Below are 19,966 nucleotides of genomic sequence, written 5' to 3' on the forward strand. Positions count from 1 at the left end.
GGAAGACCTGTGCCTGTGGGTGTGAAGTGCTCTGCCCTGCAGCTACTTTGCAGTTGCAAAGAGCACTTGGGCATGAGCAGCATCCAGCTGTGTGGCTCAGGGACTTGGTGGTGAGGCCTTGGAGAAGGATTTTCTCAGTAGTCCCATCCATGGGTATTGTTCTGAACCCTCCCTTAACATGAGAGCCCTTGCTTTGCTGGGAGGAGGACTCTAACCTAACCTAAAGCCCTAACTAACAAATTGGACCTGGGTTTGTGGTGTTGTTCATCATGTTGAAGTTCATGGCCCTGCTGTGCCTTGTCACCGGGACTCCCTGATGGAGGCTCTGATGTGCTGTAATTTCACTCCTGCAGAACAGGCTTCCAAGGAAGCGGCCCTGCTTTAGTGCAGGGGGTGTGGGTGGTTCTCACACTGGTGAGCTCCTCTGATGTTCTGGGGTTTCAGTGCTTCAGGTGCTTTGTAAATCTGAGGAAACACATTTCTGCTCTTTCTGACTGAAGTGTCCATGCTGGATTTTTGCTTCTGAGCATGGAAGGCCAAGCAGGATCCTCATCCTTCGGGCTCTCCAGTACTGCAGGGCATGAAAGTGGTCAGCTCAGTGAGCCCTGCCCATCTCCCACACAGACATCCCTGCAAATCTCCTGGACACTAAAGCACCTTTCCTGATGGTCCTATTCCTGAGGCCTCCCTCCCCACTCACCCATCCTGCGAGCTGCAGTTTTCAGTGCTGCCTCTTCACAGCTGCTCCTGTTTATGAGTCAGAGCTGTGCTCCGGGAGCAGCACAGGGTCTGCGGCGAATGCAGATGAAAGATTGTGTTGTTCCTGCACGCTCTGTAAAGTTCTGGGCTGTGGCATCCCTTGTGCCAAAGAAACACCTGCCCTGCCCTGGCTGTTCCACACAGGCTGCAAAGCCCCAAGTGCTAAAGCTGCTTCTGATTTACATGCCTTGCTTTGCTTGTTTGCCATGGGATAAAATTGCTCTGACGCTGTGGAGATTAAAGAGGCTGGAAGCTGGAATGTGCAGAGCTCCTGCCTGCAAGGGGCTGAGTGACTGTGCCTAAGTTTAACCTCCAGTGCAGCTAGAGGCCCTTCCTAGCCCAGCTTCTGTGGGAGGAGAAGCCTCTTCCATGGGCACAGAGATTGGGTTGGGTTTTTTGGGAAAAAATTGATTTTTTTAATGGTGAATGTATTTGGGAGCTGTACAGAATAAAATTTGGAGGTGGGGGAAGAGGAGAGCTTTGCAGAGAAGGTCTGGATCTGGAATGTGTTGTGCTGTTCCTGTTGAAACCGTAGGCAAATCCCCAGCAGCGGTGGTGGGGCTGGGGTAACGGTGCCCTGGGGAGCAGCAGTTGTACGGTGCCGTTTGTTGCACCATCATTTGTGTGAAATGTTGTGTGTCTGCTGAGGCTTTACTGCTCCCATGTTGGCAGCTGAGTGGTTTTAATAAGGCTTTTTTTCTCTTAAGTGGTAGGATGAGATTGCTTCCTTTTCCATCTCCCCATGCAGAGCAGGAGGGGAAGCTTTGCTCACTTCAATCCCTGTGTGTGGGATGGGGGTTGTGGGGCTGGGGGACAGTTGAGGAATGTGTGGTAAAAACAAAGTTCCTGGGAGTGTGGGCAAAAGAACTTGGGCAGAGTGGAGCTGGGGGTGTTACCTCTAGCCAGAGGCCACTTGGTGATGTCCTGCCTCCGAGGTGGCTGCTCCATGAACCCACCTGTGTGTGAGTCATTGATGGAGCATCAAGGAGAGGTTTCTCTGGGAAGAGGAGAGGGCCTATGGATGCTGGCTGCAGCATCTCCTGACCCATCCCTGCACCTTCTCCCTCTCATCACCCATCCCCGTGCCCCCTGCATGTCCTGACTCCACCTTTGCTGTCCCGCAGGGTGGGCTGATCGCGCTGCTCCTGCTGCTCCTGGTGTTCACCGTGGCTCTGTACGCCCAACGGCGCTGGCACAAGCGCCGCCGCATCCCGCAGAAGAGCGCCAGCACCGAGGCCACCCACGAGATCCACTACATCCCCTCCGTGCTGCTGGGGCCCCAGGCCCGGGAGAGCTTCCGCAACTCGCGCCTGCAGGCCCACAACTCCGTCATCGGGGTGCCCATCCGCGAGACCCCCATCCTGGATGACTACGAAGACGAGGAGGAGGAGGAGACCCCGCGGCGGGCAGAGCCCAGCACCAGGGAGGATGAGTTTGGCAGCCAGGTGACACGGACCCTGGAGAGCCTGGGCCGGGGCGGGGAGGAGAAGCCTGACTATGAAAAGAAAGGTTTGTGGCTTTTCTCTGTTCTCTCCCTCTCCCATTCCCTGCCAGGGAGTGTGTCTGGTGTGGTGTCACCTAGAGAGGATCATCATACATAGCCTCTGTGGCTGGTATTTGACTCTCCAGGCTTTGGTTCTCAGCTTCATCTACAGGGTGATTTGCAGACCTTGTCCTCCAGCTGCCCTTGCTGAGAGGGAGATCACCTCTGGATGGTACTCGGGAAACTGAGGCACCGTAGCTGTGAGCCCTCATCTGTCATTGCCAGCCCTGCAGACCAGGTTCCCTGGTCTTGGAGCCTTCTCTGGCTGTGCTTTTCTCATGCTTCAGGTGCTGTAAGACTGTGTGAACTGTGTGCTTGGGAGCTTCACAGAGATGTACAGTCACAGGATTTGTTTGACCCGTCTCCTTTGTAAACCTCCTATTCCAAAGCCCACCTCCTGTTTCCAATGTGAGCCTGCCCAGCATGATGAGATGGAAAGCTGATGGCCCTACTTTCAGGCTGGGTTGTGTGTCTCGTCTTAGCAATGGCACACTGCTGAGAAACCCCAGTGGGTTAGGGAATGCCTGGCTAGGGGAGCAGAGCTGGCATTTCCCCAGGGAGGGGAATTGCTTTTTGCTGTAGGCTTGGGCAGCACTGTGCACAGGGCAGCCTGGAGGAGTCATTGCTGCTGCTCCAGCAGCACTGAAACCTCTGTCTCCTCAACAGGATGGGAATGCTGGGACTCATCCTGACTTCTTGCCATGGGCAAGTGCTGATGTGGCCATCAGTCAGGCCAGGCTTTAGTCTCTAGGTGGCAGAAGTGTCCATTGCCATGCTCTGGAGTAGAGCATCAGTTGGTGCTCTGGGGCCCTGCAGCGCCCTTGTGCTCCTTGCAGAGCTGTTCCACAAAGCTCCATCAGCAGCTAAACATCCCCTGTGCTATATTCTCTGAGCAGACAAACAATCCTGGAGTCACCCACAAACAAAGTCATCAGGGCTGCAGGTTTAAAGCAGGCACACAGTAACCCTGTGGAGAGGTGGAAAGGGTAGATCAGAATATTCTCATTGTGGGAAGAAGCTCAGAGCTGAATCTATGGGGATCCAAACAGCGTTTCCCACCCGTAGTGTTTGGTATGGCAGGTGGAGTTGATGTATAAGCATCTGTAGAAAAGCTGGGAAAGAAGCCTAAACCGTTCCACTAGTGTGGGTTCTGTCTGTTCTGTCCCTATGGTGCTTGTAAGGTACTATATTGGATACTGCCACTGTTGTAAGGTGTAAATCCTCTGGTAGAGGCTGTGGGGAGCTGGGCAGTGAAAGCTGGGCTGAGTGTCTGTTTCTGAGTAGATGAGGTGCTGTAGGTGCTTTGTACCTTCCCTGAAGGTGCTGGGCTTGGATTTAGAGGAGCTCTGTTCCCTTTGGTGTTTCAGCTCCCCAAAGCCCTGCCTAGCTCAGAAGACAAGTAGTGGTGGAGTCCCTCTGGGGAAAGCAGTTTGACAATGGCATAATCAGTAGCCAAAGGTCAGACACAGTGGGACAGACAGTGAGGGTGCTCCGTGGTCACAGTGTACATGATGGTGTCTGTGGTGGCTGCACATGGGCTTTTATGGACAGGCCTTGTCAGTGCTGCTGCACACTGAGCAGCTGGGGAGGGACCCTACTGCAAGAGGAGGAGAGACAAAACTAGGGGGACAGATGCTGGTGGTGACTGGGACTGCCTGCTGGATGACTGCACTACTGGGAGGCACAGGGGAGCTTTGGGAGGCCAGTGCAAGGGCCTCTATAAAGCAATCCAGACTGCTCTTTATTTAGTTGTTCTCCAAACTGCAAATAAAACCATGTGGTTCTGCACTTGGAGAAGCATGACTGAGAAGGGCAGGCAGGGGACAGCACAGGGGCAGCTGCCTAACTCGGGAGGATGTTTCTCCTGCGCCAAGAAGGAGCAGCGCTTTCCCCAGAGCATTTGGGCTAATGCACACTTGATTGCCTGCATTTTTAAAGTCTGCCTCTCAGAAGCTGCAACACCCACCTCTGCTTACTGAAATGACATTAGAAGCTATTTAATATTGTTCACCTGCAATGCACAGTGAAATGCATTTGAATAAACAAAAGCAAAGTACATTAGTGCTAATTGCTGAGTGAGTCGGCAGCAGCAAGGAAGGGATGCACTGGCTGGCTCTGTGCAGGGAAGGGGCTCTTGAGGTAATGCTGGATCATCTTCCCTTTCTTCCCTTGAGCGTGTAGGATTCCAATAAGGACTGTTGGAACAGCTGTGGTGACAGGGATGTAGGTTAAGGCTCCTCTGGTCCATGGAGGAGTCTCCTGCTCTGTGCAGTGCAGCCAGGGAGGACTCAGGGGATGCACCAACTCTGGAAAGTGGGGTCCCTGCCCTTGTGATGATCCTAAGTCTGAGACTGGTGGCTGAGGCTGAGTTTCTTACACCTGTAAAGTAGTTTTTACTCTTTCCTGTTCTAAACAAGGTTTGATTCCCATGTCTGTGGATACAGTTGCTCAAATGTGGAGGTGGCTGGGGATCCATCTGCCATCCTCAAGTGCTGATCCAAGCATTCCTGTGGGCATCCCCCTGGGTGTAGGGCTGGCTGCTACCAGCCCGTGGTGCTCAGAGCTGTTTCCTCAATCCTCTGCTGGGTGAGAATGAACAAGTGAAAGCTTTCATATATTGTAACTGAGCTACCTTTTTATTCTTTCATATTCTCTTCTTTGTTTTGCGTTCCTATAAATTATTTAGAGTTGTGTGAGTGGGGAAGACAGCAGTAACTGCATTTCAGTCCTCTTCAAAACATAATAGTAAACAAGATCTAGGGCAGAATATTAAACTATCCACAGGCTTCAGGAATTGGCAATAAAGAACTTCTTATACTGACTGAAAAATCCCCCCAAGCCAGGGCTGCAAGCTGCCTGCAGGGCCAGGGCTACCCCAGGCTGTGAGGTATGTTCACAAATGCTCCCACCAGTTCAGTTCGTGATGCTGTCAGGCTTTGCACCTTGGATCAAGGCAGGTTTGTGCCTTGCCTGGTCTGATCCTTCTGAACCATGCTGGTTCACGGTGTTTTCTGTCTTGGATGAGGCTTTGCTCAAGGAGTCAGGCTATGGTATGCACTAGTTTCTCCTTTGCTGAAGCTGGTCAGAGCCTGGATTGCCAGGGAGGAGGTGGCTGTAGTTAAAGATTTCTAGAGTGGAAATATGTGAGCTTTGCACTGTGACCTGGTTTGCACACGTCTGGAAAGCAGGATGGCACGGAGGTGTTGGGTGTGCTGAGCACACAGCAGATGCAGCTGAGAGCCCCACAGGGATATGTGGCAGGTGGAGTGGAGAAACTGCAGTTGGTGTGAGCAGACACTGCATACCTGGAGATCCCCAGAGGCTGGAAAGCAGTTCTGCTCAGGCACAGGTGGATTGAAGATGGATGAGTCAAAGGGAACCCGTCTGGAGCATGGCCCTGGCTCAAGGACAGGGTCTGCCTTCCCCCAGTGCCTGGCTGCAGGGCTGGAGCCACCATGTTTCAGTGGGATGGTCGGGGCTGGGCAGGGAGCTGTGCCCACATCCAGGGAGCCCATCGGTACCCAGGGGAAAAGCTCTTCTGACTGCTCCTGCAGCATCACATTGTGATAAGGCATCAACCGGGACTTGTCAGCAGGCTCCAAATGGTATCATCACTGGAGCTGTCACTAGAGGCTCTTTCAAGTGTCATTTCCCAGCATTAATTACCAGGGATGGCAAATCCAATGAAGACAGAGCATCTCAGTTTGCCCTCTGCCTGCCCGCGCCGCTCTCTCTCCCCATGTGCCGGGCACTGATTGACGTGAGGTGCCAGATCATGCTGGCAGCGGGCACTTGCCATCACTTGGGATCTGTGCACCCTGTGCTGTGCAGCTTTTGGGCTCCGTTGCTCTTTCCATGAGGAAGAGTGTGGGATTTTTATTGCCCAGCATGGGATGTGTCAGGTCAGGCAGGGAACTGTGCCAGAGAGCTGTGCCACGAACAACCCTGTGAGAAGAGAGAGACGGCTCAGCCCTGGGGGATCGAGCAGCACAAATATTTTTGCAGATCACGGGGAAGCAGAGCACGGATCAGCGAGTCAAACTTTCCTCCCAAGTCTGAGGCAGCGTTGTGGATGGGAGGGCTGCTCCTGTGTGGTGCTGGAGCATCTGAAGTGAAGCCTGGCACAAACAAAACGCGGGCGCAATGTGCTGAATAATGACATCCAGCAACAAGCACGTCGGAGTGATAAAGTTAATGAAATTACAGGTTCTGACCTGATACCAGGCTCTGCTGTGGGTAGATAAACAGCAGGGCAAAGATGAGATGTTTATTTCTCCCTAGCTGCAGTTGTAATCTGGATGCGCTGTGCAGGGCCATTAACGTTATTACTGTTATGCAAAATCATTTTTGACTCGGGGAAAGAGGAAAAAAAAAAGAAGAGAAGGAAGGAAGCAAAATCCCCCAACTCTCTAGAAAATGGAAAACTGACAAAATTAGAATTGCAGCAGGAGCACAAACTGACCTGGTGACATTGCACAGAGCCCAGATGAATTCAGACGGAGGAGAATTCTGAAGCAGTTTAACAAGAAGAGTAATTTTTATAATTGATATAATAAAATGAAGCAGAGCGAGGAGGGAGGCAGGAGCCTGGCAGCACTCATTAGCCAAAAGGATCCCTTTGTGCTGGTGTGGAAAGAGGGCTGGGCTGTCTGTGGCTTTGGGTTATCTCCGACAATGAGATCTCCAGGGGGGTCGTGGCCCATGAGTGTGTGTGTGGTGCCACGAGGGCTCTGCTGGTGTGGGTGCAGTTTCTGGGGGTTTGGTCTTTCCTGGGGAGACCCCCATGACAAACCCATCCCTGTGTGTACACAGCATTCTGCCATTAAGGGGGTCTGGGTAAATTCATGCAGGTGATGCCAGTGTCCTCGCTGCCTCTGCCCAGCTCATGCCTGCATTCTCTGGGTAGTTTCCAATCTATGCCTCTGATGATTTCTGCTCTCTCACCTTTCCCAAGCAGATGGCCTCAAGTTCCAACCCTTTGGGAATTCCTAACTTGCTTTTAACTTACCTGTCACTGTTCCATACCAACGTGGCTTCATCCCACAGCAGCAGGAGCCCTTTGCTTCTGTCCATCAAGTGCAGTCTGAGAGGCTTTGGCCCCTGGTAGCACCACCACATCCCTATGTGGGACACACTGGGTTCACAGAGATGATGGTAGCCAAAATCCAGCAAGCCTGAATATGTGGCTACCCATGAGCTGCCCAACCAGATTTTGCCAACCCAAATCTCCTAAGGATCAGTGAGATGCAGAACTTCTGCCTGGAGAAAACTGAGGAGAAAAGAGATGTCAGACTTGAAAATCGAGTATCTGCAATTCCAGTCCTACAACAAAGGACCCATCTTTATTTTCTCAGTTTCTTTCATGTTCAAAAAAAGAACTTTTCAAGCAGGCCTTTGTGCTGGCTTCAGAGACTCTGCAGTCTGGGTTTGGCCTCCAAGTCTAGACAGGAGACAGGACTTATTACCGATGGTTCCGATGATTAATACCGTAGGCATATCAAAGGTGTGGTTCTGCAGTCATCTGGAATTCATATCTCCTGGACTTTCTTCTCACCTGCTGTGTTAACTCAGGTAAACCTCTGAAGTTTCTCATACTTAATCCATGGATGCTTTTCTCTGTAGTGATAGCGAGAGGCTTTGGAGCCGGCCCGAGAGATGGTGTGGCACCTAGAGTGAACGTGGAGATGTAGATCCAGCTCCACCCTGCCACTGGCTGCTTTGGTAACCCTGGTGTCGTGGTTGAACACCTCTCTGTCCCGGCCAAAACCAGCACACCTGCTCATGTCCTTGAGTGGTGAGTTGGAGGGGGAAGCCAGGCCAGGCAGCAGGCAGGGCAGCACCAGGAAATGGGAACGCTCATGTAAAGGGTTGTAGTACCAACAGCCTCCAGCCAAACTGCTTGGGATGATGCAGTCTGGGAGAACTATGGGGAGACAAATGGCTTAGGTCTGAGATAACACCAAAAGGCAGACAGGGGAAGAGTCCTGGTAGTAAAGAGAGGGAGCGTCCTGTGCCACCCAGCAACACTGGAGCAGTGATTGTGGTGGCTGCGTCTCAGTCATCAGCTTCACCTCCCAGAACAGACTGCTTTAGGGGATGGGTAAGGCAATGCTCTGGGCAAAAGTCACAGTGTCAGGGCTGGGAAAAGGGACATCTTGGGTGCTGAGATGTGGAAGGGAAAACTACTATTGAGGTGAGGGAGCTCTGGCCCAGGCTGCCCAGGGAGGGTGTGGAGGCTCCTTCTTGGGAGATTTCCAAGCCCACCTGCACATGTTCCTGTGCCCCTTGATGGAGGAAAACCTGCTTTAGCAGGGGCTTGGGCTGGATGAGCTCTGCAGGGCCCTTCAACCCACACCATTCTGTGGTTCTGTGATTTAAAGACAGGGTGTGAGTTGGAGGCAATGCCCTGATCAGTGAGTGATGGTGTTGCCCTTTGTGATGGAGAAGATAGAGCATATGGGCAACCAGAGATGCCCAGCCCCATGTTGCCATCCTGACCTACCAGCCCAGCATGCTTGATGGGACAGGGGTGCCTGACTGGGCTGTGTGGGCTGCAGAAGGGAGATCCCCACCATGCCAGGGCAACCATTCATCAGCTGCTGCTCACGTAGGCAGCTGCAGTGCCACCCTGAATCTGAGCATTAACCAGAGGCTTTCTAAGCCTTTAATAAATAAAATGATGGCTTAACATTTGCTGGGCCTGGAGGCTAAAATGGGACAGCACGTCAGGCCAGCATCTGATGCATCTTGAGGCTCCGTCTTCTTTCCAGTGACCTGATGGGATCGTGACCCTCTTTGTACGTGATCAGCTTTTCCCGGCTCTAATCCCCGCCAGCTCCTCGCGTAATTTCCAGAGACCTTTGGAAATGTATATTCACGTAGGCTGCCAGGGGAAAGGGGCTTGTGCAGCCCGCTGCTCCTGCCTGGCTCAAACACCCAGCTGCAAATTTCAGCTTTTAAGAAATAAAATATAAACAATAAGTTGGACCTGACAGGGTAGGAATCAGGTCTCAGTTCAGGAAGGCACTTGAGCACATGCTTAGCTGCTGTCTCGAGTTATTAGAGACATTAAACATGTTTTTAAGTCCAATGTGCTTAATTCCAACTGATTTGAGTGTGCTAATGAAGAGAATAGAGGCCCCAGTTGTTACAGTTGATATGCCATTGAGTCCTTCAGTCCCATGGTGATGCCAGCTCTGACTTTAATGCTGATTTGAAGATGTCCATACCTGCTAGGGAAAAGTTTGCTTTCCAGAGAGGTAAACAGTCATAATTAATATGTTGCCTTTTGAGCTTTAAACAGAGAGCTGCCAGGCTGGAGTTTGAGGTTTATTTTGATCATCTCATCACAATGAACTGTTTGCCTTCATCTCAAATTTGGGTTGTCCCCACCAAAGTGGGGGGAGGGGATGATGGTCTCTTGGCCTGGTGAGCCTCCAGGGCATGCTCCCTCTCCTTTACACCCTCCAAGAAAGTGGCCCAAGGCAGCACCATGGATGTACAGGAGCATGCCCAGGGGATCTCTGTGTTGGGACCCACATCCAACATGCTTCCTACCTCCAGCAGCCTGGAAGAAGGGTTGGAGAAGCTCTCAGGGGCTGGTGGCCTCCTGTGGTCTGGCATCCCCTGGCTGAGTGAGGTCCTGTGCTGGCACATGCTTAATGATTAATTAAGGCTTAAACATTTCAGACCAGGCAGGGCTCTTCCTGGCTCACAGCAAGTGGTGGTGTTGAGAAAAGGCTGGTGGGTTGGACTTCCTCATGTAATCTTTCTTGTTTTTCTCCCCTCCCTTCACTGTATCCTACCCACTGATTTCATGAGATAGGAGGGAAGAAGCAGATGGAGAAGCAGCTTCTGATGGTGCCGTAGGGAACGGAAGAGGAAAGGGGTGTTTGAATTTGCCAGCATTTTACTGAGCATCCTGAAGGGATGGTAAATTTGTGCAGACCCTCTGGTTTATCACTGCCTTACAAGGCTTGGGCTGATCTCTCCTTTATGCTGGATGACATCCCATGTGAGAAGTACCCTTGCTTATCTCCCCTCTCCCAGCCACAGCCGGGTGACTCCGTTAACATGGGATGGGTTTTGTGGGGCTGCTGGTGCCTGCTGGAGATGTTGTGGCTGTTTTGTGTGCAGTAGCCCTGATTCCCCAGATGTCCAAAGTGCTTTTCATCCAGGCAAAATCACAGGCTCACAGAAGATAAGCTGTGAAGTTCTGTCTGTCCGAGGAAAACAAGCCATCAGGAGCTATATTTATACAAATGTCAGGCGCGAGTTGTTTGTCACTTTGTGCATCACTATGAATGTTTGATAAAGTGCTGCATTATTGAAGGCTTAGCTGGCTTGTAGGCCAGTTGTTGACCAGGATTAGCTTTGAGATGATTATTGTTTTGTGTGTTTGCCTCGTGCAAAATCTAAAAAACCTCGATATGGTGGTTGTTCATTCCCCTTGGGAGATCCTGGGGGGTCCCAAGCATCTGCCCCTCTCCTGAGTTTCTGTGCTGGCTTGCACCTTGCAGCTATCAATGCAGGATGCAGAGGAGCTGGGAGAGTTTCAGCTCTGCTCAGGGCTGTCCTTCCACAGTGTCAGCATGGAGCAAAAACCTGCCAGATTTTCTCAAGTCAAAATGAACAGAAGAGGGGACAGAGTCTGGGATGAAGAAGAATCACCTCATAATGTTCCCAATTTCTGTTGGAATTCTGTAGATAGTGGACACTCGGGATGGATAGTGGACACTACAGCCCCTGGGATGTAGTGGCTCAGTGCTGAGGCTGCTCCAGATCCTGTTACCTGCATGGGAGGGTTCCTCTCAGTCCATGATGCTCAGTGCTCCTTCATGTTGGCTTTTAGTGGCATTGTGGCTCTGTGGGTTGGCATGTGTGAGATGTTCTCCCATCACTCTCTCCCGGGCTGGTGGGTTTGTGGGAGGGCAGCTGCAGTGCTAGCCCTTCACTCTCTTTGCAGATAGATCCCCTTCCTATCGGTTGTGTTTTACCCAGCTATGGTGCTGAGGCAGTTTTGTCAGCTGGCTCCTAAGGAAGATGGATTGAGGCCAGGCACCTGCACTGATATTAGGTCTGCAGGCACCTTCTAGCCCCATTTATCATTAGGCAGTGACCTATCTGAAGGACTGGTAGGAGAGGAAACTTATTAACAAAGGTGTTTCAAATCAATCCTGCGTGACAGCACCTCTGAGTTGCAGCATTTGCTGCGCCTCAACACTGGCTCCTGTGGGGTTTGGCCACCTCAGCCACGCTGCCTCACCCAACTGGCTTGGAAGTGGTTTGCTTTTGGTAACTTGGGCCCTCTGGGCATTCCCTCAGCTCCAAGGCTTGTCCTGAGCCAACAAACCAGCTCTCAGCTCCATCTTTTCTGCCTGTACCCTCGTGCTGCAGGTCAGCGCTGTGCCCTCTCCCCAGCAGCTCTCCTCCACACTACATTAGCCTGGGCCGCTTCCCGTGCCCATTAGCACCAAATCAGGAAGCTTTCTCCAGAGTGTTCTTATTTAACTTCTCAATTATTTTATAACTTGAGGAGCATTAGCTGCTACTGAGAGTTTGCCCATCTTCCCTGCTCCTCTTTGATCGCCACATAAGTGAAAAAATTATGGTGTCTCATAAAAAAAGGTAAGTTAAGGGGTTTATTACGGTGGAGAGGTGGAAAGGGAAGTCTCTAGTAGCCTGGATCTTCTTGGTACTGGGGCAAGGAGACATGAGGCAGCATCCCATGGCCTGTCAGAAGGAGAAGTGGAGTAAAGGGACAAATCAGAGGATGATTTGGGTTGGAAGGGACCTTTAAAAGTCATCTAGTCCAACTCATCTGCAATGAGAAGGGACATCTTCAACTCATTCATGTCACTCAGAGCCCTGTCCAGTCTGAGTATTTCCAGGGATGGGGCATCTACCACCAATCAGGGCAACCAGTTCCAGAGCTTCACCACCCTCATGGTAAAAAGTTTCTTCCTTATACCTAGTCAGAATCTCATCTCTTTTAGTTTAAAACCGTCACTCCTTGTCCTGTCCCAACAGGCACTACAAAAAAGTTGATCCTCAGCTTTCTTATAAACCCCCTTTAAGTACTGCAAGGCTTCAATAGGGTCTCCCCTGGGCCTTCTCCGAGCTGAACAACCCCAATCTGTAGTGCCCTGTAGATGTCAGGGGAAGGGGATGCTAGAAAAGTCTTTGCCTGTAGAAGAGCTGAGGGTTTCCTAGTCAGAAACAGCTCCAGGGACAGCTGGTGGCAGTCCAAGGAGAGAGCAGACACTCATCTGCTTCTGCAAGACGCTTGCAGTGCAAAGGTGTGAGGCAGAAGAGGGGACCATTGAACTGCGGCTCTTAAACATTTGATCTTTCACAATGTGTTTATAATTATGTTGCATTATCTTAATTACCAACATGGGAAAGTCAGGAGCATGGCAGGGGAAGGGAAGGGAGGAAGGCAGAGAAGTGTGGGGTGACGAATAGCTTGCAGCCTCTGTGGATGGGGCCACGGTTGTGGTTGGAGATGGAAGCGATGCTATTAATACAATGCTTATTCATTTCCTATAATAAAAAAAAATGGAAGTGCTTTGCAATTACCCAATTCTGAAGGAAATTAACATTCCGTGGCATTTTGCAGTAAACGGTTGGTTTGCACACATGAGTGGAGGCAATTAGCTGGGAAGCGATTGAGCGCCGTGACTGGAGAGAGGATGAAGAAGGGTCAGGGCAGCTGGGGCTGGGGTGGGCACTGCTGTGGGCTCCTTCCTACTGGGCTGGGCATTCCCCCCAGGTCCTGGCAGTTTGAGGAGCAGCTCACTCGGCTGCAGCAAGGACAGGAGCTGCAGTTGTTACCTCTGTAGATGGGGGAGAATGGCAAAGCTTTGCAATAAAGAGGAAAAAGCAAGGAGTGGATGTGTAATTGGAAGGATTGTGGGGTGTTCTGGTGTTCCCTGGGGTCCCCATCCCCATTGTGGGATGCTGACCCAACATAGGTCTTCCCTTTCACTGTGTACACCAGCCTCTCCCAGCATCCCCCCTTCCCCTTCACGCACCCAAAGCTTTGTTAAAACCCAATGGAGACTTTTTTGCTTTTTTCAGATCTGTTATACTACTGAAACTTCTGATCCTATCAGGGCTTTTTTTCCCCTGCCTCGTACCAGATAAGGACTGTGCTGGCTCCGAGCCCGGAGCTGAGGGTGGTGGAGAACGGGGTAGGGAAGCAGTCATCTCATGAATATATGAAGGAGGAAAGTACATTTGTTCAGTTTCCTTCAAAGGAGACATCTCAAATAAAGTTTTATCTCTTTTTCTGCTACCCTCCCCCTCCAATTTGCAATTAAAATCACATCTTTACGTATAAAAATCTATTTTTGTAGCAGATGTATTAATACATATAATAACCCGTTAATATCTGTGTATGAATACCTGTGTTAAAAATGTGTATGTTCTCTATTTTAAAACTGAACACAAAGGGCTGAGAGAAAAAAAGATAAAAAGCTGAGATGGAGTACAAGTCTGTTTTCAAAATGCTCCTGGATTGCTGTATCCCTGTGTTGCTGCATCTGAACCCCTCTCTGTGTAACGCTCAGAGAGGAGTTGCAGCTGTGCTGGGCAAAGCCCACCCTGCTACGTGTCCTACACCCCCAAGAGTTCCCCTAAAGATGGCTTGGAGACATGTGTGTCACAGGAGGAGCTTGTCCCCTTGATGTATGGGGGTGTGTGGTTATTTGTGCTGTGTTTGGATGTGTTATACATGTGAAATATATACATATATATATATTTATCTCCTGAGCTGGCTGTGTAACACAGGCAGCAGCCTCCCAGTGTTTTGTGGGCACGATGTACCTACACGTGGCATATGACGTGGTCTGAAGGAGAACAGGGGACCAATGAGGATAGAGGCCCTCTTGCTCAAGAGGTAGCAGAGGGATTTGCTGGCTGGAGAAAGAGATGTAGAGGTGAAGTTCTCAGCGTTTCTCATGTCTTTGCCACATCCACCATGCTCCGTGGCAGGACATCACTCGCCAGATGTTTTCATCCCAGTATGTGTGATGTGTTGTACAAATCTCTCCCACTGCCATCATACAGGCATTGGTGTAATTGCCTAATTTTATGCTAGTAAAGCACTCTGCTTTCTGGAGCTTAGCACCTTCAGGGTGGCACTGTTGAAAATCAGTCCACATCCCAGTTTCTGAACAAACACCATCGCTTATTTCATGCTTCGGAAAGCAACAAACACCCATTATTTAGAGCTGGGGAGAAAACAGGGTTTCCACCATGTGGAAATCTTCAGTATTGTGAAATGTATGCTCACCCCAAATAGGATCAGAAAGTTGATATCTTGAAATACTTTGTGGAATAGAAATTTCCAAAGGATCGATCCAGAGGCGTCACAACGAGCTTATTGAAACTCAGGGGGTTGATTTGGAGGAAACAATTATAACGTTATTAACCTGCATTATGGGCATAATGATAATGACCTTTAGAGACAGTTCCCAGGAGGGCACCTTCCCCTGTGCCTAGAAAAAAGTGGTTGATGTGTGAAAAGTGCTAGAAGCAGTTGGTGAGAGGGCAGGAGGGAGTCTTGAAGAGCTAGTGTGTGAGACAAGAGGATCGTGTCCTACACGTGGCCACGCGTGCTGTCATGGATGCATTCACAGGTCAGGAGCTAAAAAAATCTCACTGACCTTGGCTTCTAATTATGCCCGAACTTTCCATTTAATCCTTGATTGAGTTTGACATGTTCTTGTGAAACACTTTGATTCCAGCAAAGCAGCATGCTCAGTTGAGCAGCTCTTGAGCTGCTCTGTGTGTTACTCCTTTCTCCATTTCAACTGGTAGTGGTGAGGAATCAATAACTTGCTCTCTGGCACTCAGGAATCAGAGGGGTGGCAAAATCAGAGGCTGATAAAAATGTATTTTTTAAAATGCATTTCACTCCATACCTAGCATGGGAAGCTCTAATAGAAGCTGCTGTTGTCTTCCAGTCTTTTCCCTGCAGCTGAAGGAGTGCAGGTGTTGTGAGGAGGACAGGGATGCTTTTGTGGCTCCAGGGGCTAGAACTTTAAGCTGAACACTAAAGGCTGGGAGATCTGTGGAAGCTGATGCCTTTGCAGCCCTTAAGACTCATCACTCTTTTAATAAGCTGCAAAACCCAAGCTGTGGGGCTGTCCAGCTCTGCCAACCAGCCAGTGGCAGCAGGAGGTGTAGAGCCTGGTTCGGGGAGAAGCTGCTGCCCTTCCCGTGCCCCACTGAGCTCTGGTGGGGCTGCCAGGTACTGGGTGGATGTAGGGTCTCTGTGAGCTGTGGGAGCATTGGCTTAGGCTGAGGGCAGTCCTCCATTATGTGGTACAGCTGCTCCACTGGGCTCCTCTAGGGACCACATCTGAAGAGCCTAAAATATCTCAGCAAAGTTGAGGCACAGCTCTCCTGACCGCACTGGGGTTCCTGTGAGAGCTGGAACAAGCTCTACTGCTTCCCATCTCCCTTGCAGTGTATATTATTACCCAAACATCACTCATGTTGCTCAGTTGACAACTTTTTCTTGTTGTTGTTGTAATTTTTAAACCAAACAACATATTTTCCAAGTGCAATTTCTGCCAGCAAAAAAGGAAGGAAGAAATAAAGGCTCTTGGTAGGAATTGTTTTGTGAGAGATGTGCATATGAATAGGGGAGCCATAAGGAGAGCAAATCACTTTCAAAATAGCATATGGGGGTGGACAGGAGGGAGGTGTGTGTTGGGAACACGTATCATGCTTTACAAAGGTACAGTGACCTTCAGCTGCATCCTTAAATCGCTGCCAGAGATAGAGGCTGCCTTTGCGGAGGCTGAAGAGCCTCGTGCTTCCTCTGCCTCAGCCTGTTCCTGGGCACATTATGCTGCTGAAGACCCTTGCTAAAGGACAGGGTGAGACTGACATCCTAACGTGGTGCCAAACCTTGGGGTACATCTCACCACCTCTGCCAGGCTGGGGAACATGATGACGAAGATGTGAGCTCAAGAGCCCTGATGGATTTCTCTCCTGGAAAGCAGGAATGAGAGAGAAGGCAGTTTGGCAGGCTTCACTCCAGGAGAGGAGGGTTCTGTTGCTTCCACCCAGCGTCATGTTGAGCATTGTTGGGAGGAGTCCATGGCCACGGGGCCGAGGGCAGCAGCATGTGGGCAGTGCCTGGAGCTGTGGCTCAGCCCACGTTTGGCACTGTCAGTCCAGGTGGGTGGTGGATTCCTACCCCTGGCTGTCCAGGCTCAGAGGGCTGCCTGTGGGAAAGCCCAAGAAAGCAGTTCAGGGGAGGCTGTGTCTTGTATGGATACGATGGACACCCCCAGAGCCAACAGGTCCTAGAAACCTCTGTGTGTGCGCTGTGCCTCATCGTGTTACAGTGCATTGGTTTCGTCTCTCTCCCTTTTGTCATGGTTGGTAGTGCGTGAAAGGTCCTTCCTTCATCCTTGACCCCTGATGCTCATTCAGTTGAAGCCCAGCTACCTTTCATTTGTCAGTGAGGGTTTTCTCCGTGTTGAGTTCTGCTGGCTGAGATCATGTTGACAAGATCTGGTTTCTTCTTGTTTTTCCCCCCTCTCTCCTTTTCCTTTTCATTGCTCCAAACCCCCAAGCTCAGGGGCACGGAGAGGCCAAGCATGCGCTGGCACGTGTGAGCTGTGCAGCGCAGGGAGCTTGTAGCATCAGCACAAACAGCCGGGGCTGGCAGGGACTGTCTCTCTCCCCACAAAGGAAATGCCTTCCCCTGCTTTTGGTGTTTGCTCCAGCTCCGAGTGTGGTGAGCAGATGCCTCTGGATGGCTGTGCCGAGCGGCTGCCAGATGTGCCGCGGTGCCGCTCAGCAGAGCAGGGGCTGCGGGGAGCCACGACTGATGCCGCCAGAGGCACAGCCCCTTCACACCCACCCCCTGCTCTCCTTCTGGCCTCCTTTTCGGTAACTAAGCCTCAGCAGCGTGGCTCCTGAGCTCCCCATGGGGTGTTACACAGCCCTAAGGTTCAGATCACTGCCATCTGTTCCGAGGAGGCCCCGCTGCGGCTGCTCTCGCAAAGGAGCTGCAGGGCTTCCCCTCAGCACCGGCACAGCCGCTGCATCCCTGCCCTGCGCGAGGGGGTTGGGTCTGACTCTCACCAGATGCTCTTTGGAGACCTTTCCCTGCTCTTGTTTAGTTTGTTTCCCCCTGTGATGCTGCTGGCTGGGGCATCTGACAGCACAGGATCTGCCCGTGCCTGCTGTAAGCATAGGGGAGCTCTACCTTTGATCTGAGCTGCCTATGGGAGCCTGGTGTGGAATCATTGGAAGATGCATTCAAGTCAAATCCTTGTCTAGAGTTACCAGTGTCGAATTACCAGCCTTGTCCTGCATGGCCACCCTCTCATTTTGCACTACAATGGGCCCTGCCACAGGCTGTGAAGTGAGTTAGGTAGAGTTACGCACTCTCAGCTCGCTGCATGCCCGAGCTGCTCCGTACAGATCCCGTGTGTCTCTGACTGCAGGAGATGGGGTGATGCATCAGCCTCTAACTCGTGGCAGGCTGGAGATATCCAAGATGATCACTCATCCTTTATCAGAGGGGTGTGTGGGGTTGGCTATAGGGCCTGGCAGCCCTGCACAGGCACGCTGCAGCTGGAGGGAGCTTCAGGAGCTAATTGGAGGGACGTCGTGACTCTTGAAATGGAGACAGGACAGAGGTTATGTTTGCTAATGAGTTTATTCAAGGAGTTGACAGAGGCCAAACCATTTTTTAAACCTGGGAGACCTCTGTGGCCTGCAGGAGGACAAACCTTCTGATCCTGAATTTCATCTCTGCTCTTTGTGAGTGCTCTCCTGATTTCCCATAACTGCTCCTTACGTGGGCAGGTGGTGAGTTTCATAGGAGAGTTCTGTGGGGGTTTTGGTTTTACTGGGTAACGGGGTGTGTGGGAGCAAGGACAAGAGCTACTTAAACATTAACAAGCTGTGATATACTGTGGGGTGCTGCAGCAAGCCAATTCCTGAGCTTGGGTGCTGCTGCCCGGTGTGTGAGCACAGCCCTACATCATTTGCCCAACTGCCACCCCAGCCATGCCCACCACCTTGTAGCCTCAGACTCACCTGCTAGAATTTGACTGCGAGCTCCTGGGGAAGAGTTAAACCCAACCCAAAGCCAGCTCAGTGTCTGGGGTGTTCCTGTGTGTTTTGAACCCTTCTGGCTGTAACTTGGAGGAGGGCACAGAGCCCTGTGTGCACACAGGGGAGAGGCGAGGAATAATCCAAAGCACTGGAGATCAGTGTGGAAAATGTAGCTTCCATAAACTGCCAGTTCTCTAATTTCTGTGACTTTGGTAAGACTTGGAAAGCATGAGATGGGTCCCCACAGGTGACTTTGGAGGGTGACCTCAAGCTCTGTCCCACTTCAGCAGAGCTCCTGCCCAAGGACTCAGCTTGGGCTCCCGCTGTCCTCTGCATGGAAGGGCTTGTACAGGCAGTGGGGACGTGGTGGCCCACTCTTAACCACAGTCCCTTTGCTGTTGTTGCAGGTCCCGAGGTGACGCAGGAGACGGTGGAGTCCCTGATGCAGAAGTTCAAGGAGAGCTTCCGCACCAACACGCCCATCGAGATCGGGCAGCTGCAGCCCGCGCTGCGCAGCACCTCTGTGGGCAGACGGAAGCGCCGGAGCCGGCCCCGAGGTAGGCTGCTGCCATCCTTCATCCCTGCACTCGGCTTCGATGAGGCTGCTGTGTCCAGTTCTGGGCCCCTCTCTGCAAGAAGGACATTGAGGTGCTGGAGAGGATCCAGAGCTGGGCTACCAAGCTGGTAAAGGGTTTGGAGCACGTCTCAGTTGAGGAAGGGCTGAGGGATCTGGGGCTGTTGAGCCTGGAGTAAAGAAGGCTCAGGGGAGACCTTCTCACTCTACAACTACCTGAAAGGCAGCTGCAGCAAGGTGGGGTCAGTCTGTTCTCCCCAGTAAGAAGCAATAGAACAAGAGGAAACAGCCTCAAGTTGCAGCAGGGGAGGTTCAGGCTGGATGTGAGGAGGAATTGCTTTGGTGCCAGGGCTGTCAGGCATTGGAAGGGGCTGCCCAGGGAGCTGCTGGAGTCACCGTCCCTGGAGGGGTTTCAGAGCTGGGTAGATATTGCACTGAGTGCAATGGGCTGGTGGGTGATAGGGCTGGGACAGAGGCTGCACTCCATGGGCTTAAAGGTCTCTTCCAGCTGAAATTATTCTATGATCACCAGCTGCTCCTCCACTGCTCTGGATCTGGCCACATCAGAGAAGCGTGGCTGGGAATGAGGGCAGGAGCTTCTCACTCTCACTGCTGAGCACTGGGACATCAATGCTCCTCGGTGAAGGGGTGAAGAGGAGCAAACCCCTGCAGCATCCTCTGGATGGTCTGGTGGAGCTGCTTGGGGATGGTGTTACCTTCCCCATGGGTTTCTCCAGGTGTGCTGCAGCCCCTGACAGCTGTCCCAGCTACCTGAGGCTTGGTGGGAGTGAAGCATGGTTTCTTGGCAAATTTTCATCTTGGAGGAAGGGATAAAGTTCTCTTTGGTTGTAACTCACATCACCGGGACCTCTCTTTGTTGCACTTTCCCAGTGCTTGGGTTTTCTTGGACTATTTTGTTAGGGGCCACACAGAGGGTAGGAAGGATGTTTCGTGGCTGTAAAAGCCGCACTGTGCAGAGGTGTCAGAGGGATGCTGAGTTG

At 51.5% G+C, this 19,966-nt stretch overlaps 1 protein-coding gene across 1 annotated transcript in view; it reads left to right on the plus strand.

Moving 5' to 3' along the window:
* Window positions 1–19,966, plus strand: part of ASTN2 (astrotactin 2) — a 319,116-nt gene that overhangs the window by 80,126 nt on the left and 219,024 nt on the right. The window contains exons 3-4 of the mRNA XM_062011422.1: window positions 1,884–2,268; window positions 18,799–18,948. Coding sequence (XP_061867406.1) covers window positions 1,884–2,268; window positions 18,799–18,948 — 535 coding nt within the window. The remainder of the gene's footprint in view (window positions 1–1,883; window positions 2,269–18,798; window positions 18,949–19,966) is intronic.

This window comes from Colius striatus, chromosome 19 (assembly GCF_028858725.1).
Source record: "Colius striatus isolate bColStr4 chromosome 19, bColStr4.1.hap1, whole genome shotgun sequence".
NCBI classification, from domain to species: domain Eukaryota; kingdom Metazoa; phylum Chordata; class Aves; order Coliiformes; family Coliidae; genus Colius; species Colius striatus.